This window comes from Chinchilla lanigera, unplaced genomic scaffold (assembly GCF_000276665.1).
Source record: "Chinchilla lanigera isolate Chin_1 unplaced genomic scaffold, ChiLan1.0 scaffold00083, whole genome shotgun sequence".
Taxonomy (NCBI): Eukaryota; Metazoa; Chordata; class Mammalia; order Rodentia; family Chinchillidae; genus Chinchilla; species Chinchilla lanigera.
This window is the reverse complement of record NW_004955484.1, coordinates 2,824,968-2,838,869: the sequence shown is the minus strand read 5'-3', so window position 1 is coordinate 2,838,869 and position 13,902 is coordinate 2,824,968. Positions and strand designations below refer to the sequence as shown.

The 13,902-nt window shown below is 45.0% G+C and overlaps 1 protein-coding gene across 6 annotated transcripts in view; it reads right to left on the bottom strand.

Moving 5' to 3' along the window:
* The window catches only part of Rfwd3 (ring finger and WD repeat domain 3), a 33,265-nt gene that overhangs the window by 18,452 nt on the left and 911 nt on the right, over nt 1–13,902 (bottom strand). For 3 of the 6 annotated variants that reach the window (XM_005403458.2, XM_005403457.2, XM_013503864.1), the window contains exons 2-4: nt 7,873–8,458; nt 2,903–3,099; nt 700–767 (exon numbers count right to left, since the gene is read on the bottom strand). In XM_005403458.2, the coding sequence (XP_005403515.1) occupies nt 700–767; nt 2,903–3,099; nt 7,873–8,458 (851 nt within the window). Of the gene's footprint in view, nt 1–699; nt 768–2,902; nt 3,100–7,872; nt 8,459–12,921; nt 12,964–12,994; nt 13,120–13,902 lie in introns of those variants that run through there. The other 3 variants (XM_005403460.2, XM_005403461.2, XM_005403462.2) reach the window with 2 other exon arrangements.

Sequence of the window (13,902 nt, the reverse complement as noted above, 5' to 3'; positions counted from 1 at the left end):
GTTCTGCTGAACAGTTAGTTTATAAAGCACACTGGTTATCTGTTTTTTTTCAACTGACACTTAACCTTGTTAGGTAGACAGAACAGGTTATCTTCAAATACCCTGACCCTTTTAAGCATGAGAGAAAGCAGTCACACAAATAGAGTAACTGGGATAGGAATCACACCTAGATCTTGTCTACAAAGCCTGGAGGTTTCAATTTTAACATGCAGCCTCCTTTAAACTCAAAACTCGCACGTTGGCACATGCCTGTAATCTCAACTACTTAGGAGGTTGAGACAGGAGGATTCCAACTGTGAGGCCAGTCTGGCAACTTATTTCAGTGGTAAAGTGCTTGTCTACTATACCTGAGCCGCTGGGTTCAACCCTCAGTATCTGTCTCTCTCTCACACACACACACAAAACCCAAGCTTTCATTTAAAAAGGGCCAGGGAAGCCAGGCATGGTGGCACGTGCCTGTAACCCCGGCACTCAGGAGGCTGAGGCAGAAGGATCACTGCAAGTTCACAACCAGCCTGGGCTACAAAGTGAGCTCAAGGCCAGCCTGAACTACATAGCGAGACCCTATCTCAAAAAGACCAAATAGATAAATAAATAAACAATAAATAAATACTAAAAAGGGCCAGGGATACCGAGCATGCAGTGCTAGGCTGGATCTCCAGCACCACTAACGAGTAACTAAGAGGACATTCACATTACCTCTTTGGTGAGGGTCTCATTTTGGCTCGTTCGTGTAACTTCCTGCTCTGCTGAGACATCGCCTCGTTGTTCTGCCAAGTTGCAATAGACAATACAGACAGGTTATATTCAAAAGAAGACAAATTAGTAGGACATGCTAGGAGAAAGTCTCATTTAGTTCAGTGCTTTATTTCTAAGGGGTTGTGTTCCTACAAAAGAGTAACAATTTCCCCAAATAACATCAATGAATTCATCATTATATATTATTTTACTTATTTGGATTGATTTATTTATTTACTTTTTTGAGACAGGCTCTCACTATGTAGCCCAGGGTGGTCCAAACTCACGGCAAGCCTCCTGCCTCAGCCTCTCAAGGGCTGGGATTCAAGGTGTGGACCACCACACCTAGCATATTTTATGTATTTTGGATATCTCATACACGAAAGTAGAAAAATAAATAATCCAGCACTAGGGAGGCTGAGGCAGGAGGATCACTGACAGTTTGAGGCCAGCCTGGGCTACATAGTGAGCTCAAGGCTAGCCTGAACTGCATAGCAAGACCCTGTCTCAAAAAGACACACACACAAAAAAAGAATAAATGAAAATAGAATAATACAGTTAATTCACAAGTACCCATCATTCAATTTAAAAACTAATACATGTTTTGCTAATCTTGGTCCAATCCTCCATTCCACTGTTTTATTTTAACAAACCCTAAAAATGTCATCACACTTGTTAAAGCTTAAGCAAGGCCAGTAAAAATTCTTTTTCCACATATAAATTGTATCATTAATACAACTGACAAAACAAAGATAATCTTTTAATACCATCTACTACACAGACCTCCAGCTCATATTCAAAATTTCCCAGTAGTGTTAAAACTGTTTTTTCCCAGGTCTGGTGGAACACAACTAAAATCCCAGCATTTGGGAGGCTGAGGCAGAAGGACTGCCATGAGTTTGGGTCTGTCTGGGTTATATAACAAGACCTTGTCTCAAAAAAAAAAAAAAAGTAAAAAAATCTGCTCTTTACAGTGGATTTATTCTCATCAAAATCCAAAAAAAAGGGGCTGGGGATTTAGCTCAGGGGCAAAAGCGCCTGCCTGGCAAGCTCAAGGTCGTGAGTTCGGTTCCTGGTACCGGAGAAAAAACAAACAAACAAACAAACAAACAAACAAAAATCTCCAAAATGAGCTTGACTGTTGTCTTTTGTCTTTTTCATGCCATTATAATTCTCCCTCACTTTTTCTTCTTGTCACTGATACGCTGGGAAAATCTGGTCTTTTGCTTTATGATATCCCCTACATCCTGGATTTGGTCAAATGCTTCCTCATGGTACTATTTAATTTCCACACACAGTAAATTCAGAGCAGGCAGCCATCACCACAATCCAATTTAAAACGTTTCTAGGAGTCAGGAGTGGCGGTGAGCAACTGCAGTGTCCCAGCCACTCAGGAGGCTGAGGCAGGAAGATCACTTGAGCCCAGGAATTCAGGACCAGCTTGGGCAACACAGTGAGACACATCTCAAACAAAAGCAAAACTGGCCTCTTTTTTATTCTAAGACAAGGTCTTGCTAAATTGTTAAGTTGACCAGGCAGGGCTTTTTTTTTGGTTTTTGTTTTTTTTCTGGTACCAGGAATTAAACTCAGGACCTTGTGCTTGCCAGGCAGGCACTGTGCCGCTGAGCTAAAGCCCCAGCCCCAAGAGGTGGTGGTGTGATGCACTGTATTCTTTTTTTTTGTTTGTTTGTTTTCCGGTACTGGGAATCGAACTCAGGACCTCGTGCTTGCCAGGCAGGTGCTGTGCTGCTGAGCTAAATCCCCAGCCCCACTGGCAGGGCTTGAACTCATGATCCTTCTGCCTTGGTCTCCCCAGTACTGGGATCATAGGCATGGGCCACCATGCTGGCTTTTTTCCTTCTCCTCACTCTTCCACATGCCCAGCATATAGTGAATTTTTAATGTAAGCAGGGTATCTACATTAGTGGTCTCCGCTCAAGTTGCACTGACACAATACAAAATATATGAGAACTTCAAAATGACAGTTCAGACAAGGTGCTGAAACTTAGAAAAAAATTTTTTCTTTTAAATAAAGAATCTACTTTTTCCTCTGATGTGTAACAAAAGGGAATGTAAAATGCCATTAGAGATTCGTCAGGACACAAATCACACGAAATAGCTTTGTGGCTGTTAGCCTTGTGAGCACAACCTGGCTGCTACTGACCTTCTGCGGCAACAGCTCCCTGTTCCTCTGGCTCGACAGCTTCATACTCGGCAGAGCTGTCACTGTCAGAATCAGAGCTACCTGATCCCCGCACATCTTCAGACACTGGATTCCTGCTCTCTGGATCATAAGAGTTGGCTGCCAAGTGAGGTTGGGACCTGCTCACCTGGAAGTAAGCATCCAATGGTGCTCTCGACCTATGCATGCAGAAAGATGACAAACAGAATTACAGCACCATTGACCATCATCAAAAACAACCCACAGTGATTTGGGGGTAGATTCTAGTCATCTCAGTCGATTTCCAGACCATTAAATGCTGACTTTAAGAAGTGAAGGGAGACCAGGGAGTAGTGTCCCACACCTGTAATTCCAGTTACTTTAGACTGCAAATTCAAGAGCAGCTGGGCAATTTAGTGAGAGCCTGTCTCCAAATAAAGTTGGGAAAAAAAAAGGCTGGAATATGGCTGAGTGGTGTGTTTGCCTAGCACATGTGCGGTCTTCTAAGTCCCCCGGAACACATCAGAGGTTTTTCTGAAACCTCTATGAAGATCTCATCCCCCAGGTTTCCCTTTTACGATTTCTGGCTAGTCTGTCTACCATTTGTCCTACTGAGTATACACTGCCTCGGACAGGCCCTAGGGAAAAGAAATTATGCTTTTTTTTTTAAACCACACTAACTGAATCACAGCCTTGCAAGTGCCTGGGCACCATCAGACAAGTCACATAAGAAAATTTCTTAGGAATAGCAAAGTTTTGAAGGAGTACCAATCCTATTCTGCCCCTGCTGGTGGCTGCCAGGCTGCTGGATTTCGTGTGACTGCTTATAGTTGGTTTTCAAGACTCCTAGGGAGCTGGGGAGGGGAAGCGAATAGCAAAGTCCAAAAAAAAGGTTCAGCTACTTTTCTTTTACTCCCTGGATTACTATATTAATGTTCAGAGTTCTGAAAAAGTTGATCCTGACAGGTTTTGCCAACTGTTTCACTTTTTGCTGTTGCTATTGATTTTTGAGACAGAGTATCACTATGTAGCCCAGGCTAGCCTGAACTCACAGCTATCCTGCCTCAACCTCCGGAGTGTTGTGATTACAGGTATGCGCCACCATGCCTAGCCTGTTCTTTGTTCTAATACAGATAAAAACTGTAACTTTTGTCCCTGTAAGTAAAATTTTATAACCTCCTGTTCCCATAACATTCTGTTATGCCCAGGCAAGCAGGGCCACCAAGATACAAAACTGTTACAGCTTGACAAATTGCCTTTCTTGTCCTTCTATCCACCCACAAGTTCTGAGAAGACGACCAACCCCCTTGACCAATGTGTAATAACCAAGGCCTGTCCTTTGTACAATGTTCCTTTTTTGATTTTTTTTTTTTAAAGGGACCTTTTTTTGAGTTTTTGAGACAAGGTCTCATGATCCATTTCAGTCAAATTAAATACATACTGAACTTTGGCTAGGCTACTGATAAAAAGGAATCCAGGAGAAGAAGAACCGTGTTAGGGTCTCTCAGAACCCAAGAAATCTTCCTTTGTGTTCACCGTCTCTAAAAATGATGCATTCTGCTCGTATCTGCTACAGTCCTAGACTCCCCACGTGTCATAGCAACAGGTACCCTGATTTGTCCTGTTCTCCAATACACCTCCAGGGCAAAGTTCAATCTCTCACACAGTGGAGAGTTATAAATGTTTAATGACTGACTGATGGCTGACAGCCAGAATCAAGCAGCCTCAAAGAAAAAGGAGAGGACTTTGCGACTGGCCAAGAAGCTTACTAGAAGAATAGCTCACTAGCTTTCCCCACTTTTGGCTTCTTGGCTCAGTATGAAGGAAAAACTGTTCAACTTGGCCCTGTTTCTTGACGTCTGACTGGCCCAGGGATGGTCCGTCATGAGAAACTGACAAACCCCATACCGAAATACTGTTATGGTTTGTGTCTAGATGTCCCCCCAAAGACTCATGTGGTCATAGGTGGGGTTTTTCAGAGGTGGCTGGATCCAGCATGTGATGTTGGGATTAAGGGTGCCCCATCCCAGGCGTGGGTGGCACTGCCCAAAGGGCAGGTAGCCTGGATGAAACATGGAGGCAGGCTCGCCTGCGGCTTGCTGCCTACCCTGCTATGAACTGTTTCTCCTGTGCAATGCCCCTCTGCTATGCCACCCTGCCTTAGAGCCAGCCAACCTTTACAAACTACAATAAACCTTTCCTACCTTGTGGGTGTCAGGTATTTTGTTTTAGCAATGAGAAAAGTAACTAAGAGAGATTTTGGTACCAGAAGTGGTGTCACTGTTGTAAGTGCACAGGAGCCTTTGGAGCTAGCTTGTGGAAGAGTCTGGAAAGCTCTAGAGATGCTGGCTGAAGCAGCAGCCCTGGAATACTTTAAACTGTACTTGTGGGAGATTCTGGTCAGAGCTCAGAATCCTGACACAAATGCTGCTGGTAAAGACCAGGTTTAGGAGGTTTCTGTTGGGGAGGACTGCATTGGCTGTTGGGCTTCAGACCATGTGTGCTATGCCTTGGCAGAAAATTTGTCTGCAATTAGCCCAAATCCAAAGACTGAGATTGAGACTAAAGGTAGTGGACTAATTAATCTTGTAGAGGACTTCAAGATAGTCTAATGTTGAGGCAGTGGCATGGCTACTGTTGGGGGCTCTTAGCCAGATTTATGTTGAGAATCAACAACAGAGAGCCCAGCAGAATGACGTACAATGGTGTGAATTTGGGCAGAAAGAAAACTCCGGTAAAGTTGTTGACTGCAAAGATGGACACGAGAACTTGGTTGCTGAGAAGAAACACACAATAGAAAAAATGGCACTGAAGACATCACAAGAACCAGCAGGACTCCAGTTTTTGCAACCTCAAAAGTGTAAGTGAGACTGCTTTTAGAAGAAAGCCCAGAGCACCATGTTCCAGAATGGTGGTAGCCTAGGAAGTTCCTCCTCAGGATTTGGTTCCTAGTACTCAGCAATCCAGGCACTCGACACCTACAGCCAAAGACAAGGAAGCCTGGCTACTGCTCTAGCTGGTGGCAAACACTGGCACCAACCACTTAGGGCTGGTCTGAGTCCCATGCAGAATGGAAGAGCTGTGGGGTCAGAAAGCTTCCACTGAGATGTCAGAAAACCTGGGAGGTCAGGCAGTGTGCCTTCAGAGGGCAATGTTTGAAGCTTTGAATGTGAAGCTGAAGGTGCAGTAGAGACCCCAGAAGGTTGGGGAAACCAGGAGTGTGCACCATCTGAGGAAAGCTGCAAGGAGCGAGCAAAGCTGGCCAAGGACAGAAACCATGCGTGCTACTAGAAGTGCAACAGTGGTGGTGGAGTGACCCAAATCTTTTGGAGTTTATAGCTTGCCACAGATTGTACAGGATGCTGGACATGCAACTATGGGGTTTAATGTTGGTTCTGCTGGATTTGTCTTGCCTTGTTCCCATTCCTTTCTATCCCCATCTTTGTATGTTCTGGAACAGAAATATCTTTCTTGTGCCATCTGTTTCAACTGTTTCATTTGTATAGGCATTCACAGGTAAGAGTTTGTCTTAATCTCAGGGTTTTTTGTTTTTTGAGGCAGGGTCTTGCTGTGTAGTTCAGGTTGGCCTTGAACTCACAGCAATCCTCCTGCCTAAGCTTTCCAAGTGCTGGGATTATAGGCATGTACCACCATGTCTGGCCAGAAGGGACTTTAGACTTGGACTTTCTCAGCAATGCTGAAACTGTTAGGACCCTGGCAATTCTTAGAGATGAATGAAATGCCTTTGCATAAAAGGATATACATGAGTCATGGGGGTGGGGGGCGCAGAGGCAGAATGTTATGGCTTGTATCTGGATGTTCCCCCAAATTCATGTGGTCATAGTGGGTTTTTCCTTACGTGGTTGGATCTAGGGTTTGTGATGATGGGATTAACGGTGCCCCACCCTGGATAAGGGTTGTATCACCCAAAGGGCAGATAGTCTGTATGAAAAATAAATGCAGGCTTGATTGCTGCTGCAGCTGTTGCTACTTGCTACTTCCTGCCTAGCATGCCATGAACAATTTCTCCTTTGTGATGCCCCTCTGCCATGCCACCTTTCCTTGGAGCTAGTCAGAGTGAGCAAAATAAACCTTTGCTCCTTTACCCTTGGGTGCTGGGTATTTTGTCTCAGCAACGAGAAAAATAACTGAAGACAGATTTTCATCTTAAGATACTCCAAAGTTACAAGCAAACTGTCCTAGTGAAGTTCAAATGTTTGTGTGAATTCAGTAAGAAGTTTGACTATCATACTGATCTGATTCCAGAATCAGGTTCTTTCCACTGAACTGCACAGCCCCTGGCCTTTAGGTTTATCTCCTTTGTAAAACAAACATGTGGCTATCAGTTAACATAGCTTGACAGACATCTTCCAACATCTACATTCTGTAATCCACCCTCTGAACATATTCTACATATCAAGGAGTTTTCTGATAAAAGTACCTTCTATGTGTATCCCTAATTATGCCAAGAGAATGTGGACAAAGCCACCCTCCATAAAGACTTGCTATAAAGCTTAACTAAAACTGCTTCTAGCTTTCAAAGCATAATCAGGGAACTTATATCTTCCATTACTTAGTGAAGTAAACCAGGGAAGCACTTTTATGTGTGTTACCAAGAAAGCGGGCTCAGAAGGATTATCCTTGAGCCAGGAGAAAAGGTGAAAGCCTATAATCCCAGCATTCAAGAGGCTGAGGCAGGACCCTAAGTTCAAGCAAGACACTATCTTTAAAAAAGGAGGGGAGGGGCTGGGGATTTAGCTCAGCGGCACAGCGCCTGCCTGGCAAATGCAAGGTTTTGAGTTCGATTCCTGGTACTGGGGGAAAAAAAAATTAAATTAAATTAAAAAAAAAAAAGAAATACTGCTTTTCTCTCTTAAAAAAAAGGAAGGGAAAAAGTTATCCTAGGCAGGCCCGGAGGTCTGACCAGTTTCACAATTCCTAAAATATACCACAGAACTAGTATATACACTTACCTGGCACTGTCTGTCCTCTGGGATGTTCCAGCTCTCATCCTACGTGAAGTGCGCCCCCTCCTCCTTGCTCTCAGCGGCCCCACACTGTACTCTGAAGGTGGAAGAGGTCTCAGGAACTCCAGCATCCCATGAAGTCTCTGCAGCCCGCTGATGAAGCTGTTCATCGGGTCCAGTGAAGGTGCTTGGACTGCGTGGTCAGCCCCAGATCCCTGCCTAGGCTCCCCTGAACTTCCTGGATTGATGTTCTCCACACTGTCTTCTGACCGTTCTACTTCCCCCATCAGGTCAACGGGCACCCGTGGAGCAGGCTGGAGCACAGGGGGTTCCCCTTGGCTGCTGGCCGCTTGAGGAGGGGGAGACTGGAGAAGGAGAGGACCCTCTTGGCTGCTGGCCACTGGAGGAGGAGGAGGAGGAAGAGGAGCAGACTGGAGCAGGAGTGGCGTGCCCTGGCTTCCAGCCACTTCTATGGGAGCAGGATGGAGCAGGGGCAGACTCCTTTGGCTGGCAATCAATTCACCAACAGGATCTGTCCTATCATCATCTGAATGCACCGGAGGATCATGGCCCAGTGCTTCGTGAGCCATCACTGGGGAAACAATGTTTGTAAAAAAAAAAAAAAAAAAAAAAAAAATCATCAGTAAAATAGATAAAATGTATCATCAGCCAGATGTGGGGGCATAGCTATAATCCCAGCACTCTGGGACTCTAAAACAAAAGGATGACCAAATTCAAGCTCAGCCTGAGCAACGCTGCAAGACCCATTCTCAAAAGCAAGCCAACAACAGGGCTGGGGCACATAGACCAGTTCACCAAATTCAATCCCCAGTGCTGGGAAGAAAAGAAAAAAAAAAGAAGGGAGAAAAGAAAGCTGTTTAAGATAGCCTGATTAAGATCATTCTTAGTCCAAAGTTGCTGTTAAAGGCAACGTGGCAGCTGGTGTGGTCTCTGTCAGACTCCACCGCGGTGTACGGGGGCCAGGGCCAGAAAGTGCAGAAGGTGATGGTGCAGCCCACCCACCTCATCTTCAAGGTACTTGCAGAATAGATCCCGGATTCAGGTGTGGCAGTATAAACAAGTGAATGTGCAGAGAGAGGGCTGTATTATTGGTTTTGATGAGTACATGAAGCTTGTATTAGATGATGCAAAAGAAACTCATTTTATTTTTTTTATTTTTATTTTTTTTTTAAGAAACTCATTTTAAAAGTCAAGAAAATAAGTGGGTCGGATCATGATGAAAGATATTACTCTGAGCTGGGCGTGGTGGCTCACGCCTGTAATCCCAGCACTCGGGAGGCTGAGGCAGGAGGATTGTTGGGAGTTCAAGACCAGCCTGGGCTACAAAGTGAGCTCAAGGCCAGCCTGAACTACATAGCGAGACTCTGTCTCAAAAAGACAAAAAAAAAAAAAGAAAGGTATTACTCTGCTACAAAGTGTCTCCAACTGGAAATATCAATGAATTATGACAGCAGTGAAGTGAGGCAATGGTGATTACCATAATATGTAAAAAGGCAGCTGATTAAGTGGTTTGCCCTGGGAGTATTTGTAAAACGTTTGTTCATATTGTTTTGACTACCCTTAGGTTTTTACTAGAGGTCAATAAATGTAGGGTTGATTTTATTAGTGTTTCACTTTTACTTTTTTTTTGTAGTGCTAGGGATCCAACCTAGGGCTTTGTGCATGCAAGGCAAGAGCTCTACCACTGAGCCACATCCTAGCCCAGGTTATTTTTATTTAAAAAAAAAAAAACAAAAAAACCCGTCCTCAGCCAAAGAGGATAGCAAGCACAATAAAGTGATTTTTTAAAAAAAAAACCAAGAAAAAGAAAAAGAAAAAAAAAAAGATTAAAAAGAATATGTTAGCTACTCAAGTTAAAAGTGTTTTGGTAGCAAACTTATAGTCAGAAGCTCTTATAGTCAGGCATGGTGGCACATGCCTATAATTCCAATGCTTTGGGAGGCTAAGGCTGGAGGATCATGGTTCAAGGCCAACCCAGGGAATTTAGGGAGTGTCTATGACTCCTAACTCAAATACACACCAGCCAGTCCAAAACAAAGACACAACCTCTTCCCCCTGTGCTATAGAAAACTGCAAGCTTGAACCAGATATGCCTATTACCAGGATGGAAAGTGGCTCAGCAGTAAAAAATAAGGGGTTAGAAGAAAGTCTACAATACGGTACACTTTCAACCCTTCTCCCCAGCTTCTTGCTCCAGCACAAACCCAGGACACAATGTTCAGGTTTACACACTGTACATTCTTTGTCTCAGGGCAAGAGATTACAGAATTGTTTTCTGAAGAAAACCAGGACAAGAAAAGAGATCCTGGAGTGGGGAGGGAGGAGAAAGGAAAGGGTCAAAAAGAATTCAGATTTATTTTGTACACATACCAACTCAAGATAAATGTAACAGCAAGCACTAAAAAGTACAATAAATGAAATAAAAATTAAAATTGAATCACTTCTTGGCCTTTTAGAGAAGATCAAGTAAAAAAATTTTAATTGGAAAAAGAAAAAAGATCTTCATGGACTGACAAGCTGAATCCTGCGATAAATGGCTCTCTGTACATGTACCTAAAATTAAAAGCCATCCAGATAAGGCTCAGCCACTCACATGGAGCTGCAAATCAGCTTTCCAGGGTCTCCCTTTAAAAGTTAACTCCCCTATCATATTGTTTCAGAATTTTGTTTTCTGTTGTGTTTTCTTTTTCTTTTTGAGACAGGGTCTTGCTATGCAGTCCAGGCTGACCTAGAGCTCACTTTGTAGCCCAGGCTGGTCTTGAACTCTTGAGGATTCCGCGGGCCTCAGCCTCCTGAGTGCTGGGATTACAGGCATGCACCACCATGCCCAGCTTGTCTTTTTTCTTAAAAAAGAAAAAAGCAATATGACAAAAAAAATTAACACACTCAAGGATGAACTGACATTTGAGTAAACTTCTCCAACAGAAGAGATTGGGGTGGGCATGGTGGCACATGTCTGTAATCCCAGCATTCAGGAGGCCAAGGCAGGAAGATTGCCAGGAGTTTGAGGCCAGCCTGGTCTACATAGTGAGTTCAAGACCAGCCTAAACACTGCCTCAAAAAACAAAAACAGGGGCTGGGGACTTAGCTCAGCGGCAAAAGCACCTGCCTGGCAAGTGCAAGGTCGTGAGTTCGGTTCCCGGTACCGGAGAAAAACCAAAAAACAAAACAAAACAAAACAAAACAAAAACAAACAAGAGACCAAAGCAGATAAACAGAAAAAAATGGAAGAGCCGGGTGCGGTGGTGCACGCCTGTAATCCCAGCACTTGGGAGGCTGAGGCAGGAGGATCGTTGCAAGTTTGAGACCAGCCTGGGCTACAAAGGCCAACCTGAACTGCTTAGTGAGACCCTGTCTCAAAATAAAATAAAAAAATTTTAAAAAAGGAAGAAGATAAAAAAAAATGCAAGAAACAGTAAACACAAAAATCCCAAGCTTACAAATCAAACTAGTTAAAATCTTTTAGATTTTTACCAATATACTGTACCCAAAAAACAAAAACAGAATGCTAGGAAAGGTAAAAGAACACATCAGAGAACAAGTCAAAGCCAGATGGTGGCACAGGCCTATAATTCCAAGATCAAGGCCAGCCAGGAGTACCTTGCAAGTTCCAGGCCAACCTGGACAACATAGCAAGGCCCTATTTCACCCTTCCCTTCAAAAAAGATAAGCCAGTAGATCTGATTCACTGAAATATCATAAAAAGAACACAGAAAATGGAGGGGGAAAGGGTAAATCAAAACTTCTGGACAAGATGGAACCCCAATAGTAAATTCTCTTTAAAAGAAACTTGAGTACCCAGGCATGGTGGTGGAAACCTCTAATCCTAGCACTAGGAAGGCTGAGGCAGGAGGATCCACATGAGTTCAAGGCCAGCCTGAGCTACAAGTGAGACCCTGTCTCAGAAAAAAATAAAAAGGAAGGAAAGAAGAGAGGGAAGGAAGGAAAGAGGCAGGGCGAAAAAGAGAAAAGAAAGGAAGAAAAAGAAAAAAGATTTGAGGGGCTGGTGATTTAGCTCAGCGGCAAAGCACCTGCCTGGCAAGTGCAAGGTCGTGAGTTCGGTTCCGTACTGGAGGAAAAAAACCAAAAAAAAAAAAAGAAAAAAAAAAGAAAAAAGATTTGAGTAGCAGCTCGCTGTAGCAGTTTCAGCGACAGGCAGAGGGCGCCTCCAGGGGACGGACCCAAAGTAGCACAGCCGGGTCCTGCGCAGGCAGACCCCCCCCCCCCCCCCACCTCCCCCACCTCTGCAGCGCTCCGCAGCCCGCACCTCATCCGAGAGCTCCGCAGCTGGCAGACGCTGCCCTGGGCCTTTCTGCACCCTACCCATCGCACCTGTTTGGGGATCCTTCCCACTCGGCCTTGGCCTGGGACCCACTCCTCTGAAAGGCGCTCCTCCCTGACGCTGGAAGGCTGGATTTCCTTCCGGGAGTGGCAAATCCACAGGGGTGGCCAAGACTGCGCCCTTTAACATTAGCATCGCCAACAGGATTTCAACTTCGACTACTACTGGGCACAACCAGATTTTACCGCGAAGAGGGCTCTAGCCGCAGCGAGCAGGGCCCGGCTCCGACGAGGACATCTAGAGAAGGCACGCTGTGGCCCACCCTTCTCAACCCCAGGCCACCACTGCATCCTTCCTTCCCTGCAGGGGGACCCAGCTGCTGAGAGGCGAGCTGGTGAACCAGAGCTCCATCTGTGAAGCGGCCAGACCATCATCACCCAGGACTCTGAGTGAGTGGCTTCGCCACTGCACCCAGGGCTGCTCAGTACTCCCCTCCTTGCCCAGCCTCACCACAGTGGCCACTCCGAAGAGTGGGAGGAGGAGGAAGACATCCAGGTTTCTGGCTGCAAAAGGCAACTGCAGCCAGGCGTGGTGGCGGACGCCTATAATCCTAGCACTTGGGAGGCTGAGGCAGGAGGATCCCTGAAAGTTCGAGACCAGCCTGGGCTACAAAGTGAGCTCAAGGCCAGCCTGAACTGCACAGCCAGACCATCTCGAAAAGACCAAAAAAAAAAAAAAAGGCAACTGCCTACCAGAAGGTGGGAATCGGGGTCACTCCCTGGGAGAGACAGCAAAAAAAAAAAAAAAAAAAAGGCAACTGCCTACCAGAAGGTGGGAATCGGGGTCACTCCCTGGGAGAGACAGCAAGGCTCCCAAGACCATAGGTGGACACTCAAGTCTCCGAACGCCAGAGGGGCTAGGGGCTTTGCCTGTGTCAGCAGATCCCAGAGCTGGAACACAACAAGAAAAAAAGTCAGAGCCCATACCCCGGGGCCAAACAGAGGCGCGAAAAGCTTATTTCAGAAAAGGGCTTGAAGAGTGAGAAAAGCCGAAGTACGAACTTGAGCAGCTCCGGGAAGGAGTCACTCCCGGGTTCTGGACTCCGCCTACTCCGGGAAGGGAAAAAGATTCCCTCTGCTGCAGAGGCTTATCTCAAATGCAAGGATACAAGCCAGGCGAGGTGGCGCACGCCTGTAATCCCAGCACGCGGGAAACAGAGGCAGGAGGATCGTTGAGAGTTCGAGACCAGCCTGGGATACAAAGTGAGCTCAAGGCCAGCCTGAACTGCATAGTGAGACCCTGTCTCAAAGACAAAAAAAAAAAAACAACAAAAAAACAAAACAAAAACAAAACAAATGCAAGGGTACAACCGAAGAGCCGGGACTGTAAAGCTGAACCATGACCTGCCTCAAACAGGGCTTTGGGCATGAAAGAAAGTAACTTTTTTATACTTGACATTTTTTCCCTTTAACAGATTTGTATGTAAGAGTTGTTTTTAAAAAAATCCTAATGTAACAAACTTTCCCTGTGTAACTATGGATATTAAATGTAAACACTTTAATAGCACATTTGTAAGAATTCCACAAAACTTCAAACATGCATTTAAACCTTTTTTTTGGTCTTTTTGAGACAGAGTCTCGCTATGCAGTTCAGGCTGGCCTTGAGCTCACTTTGTAGCCCCGACCTAAACCTTACTTTTAAAGTACATTTTCTTAGCTGGGTATGGTGGCGCA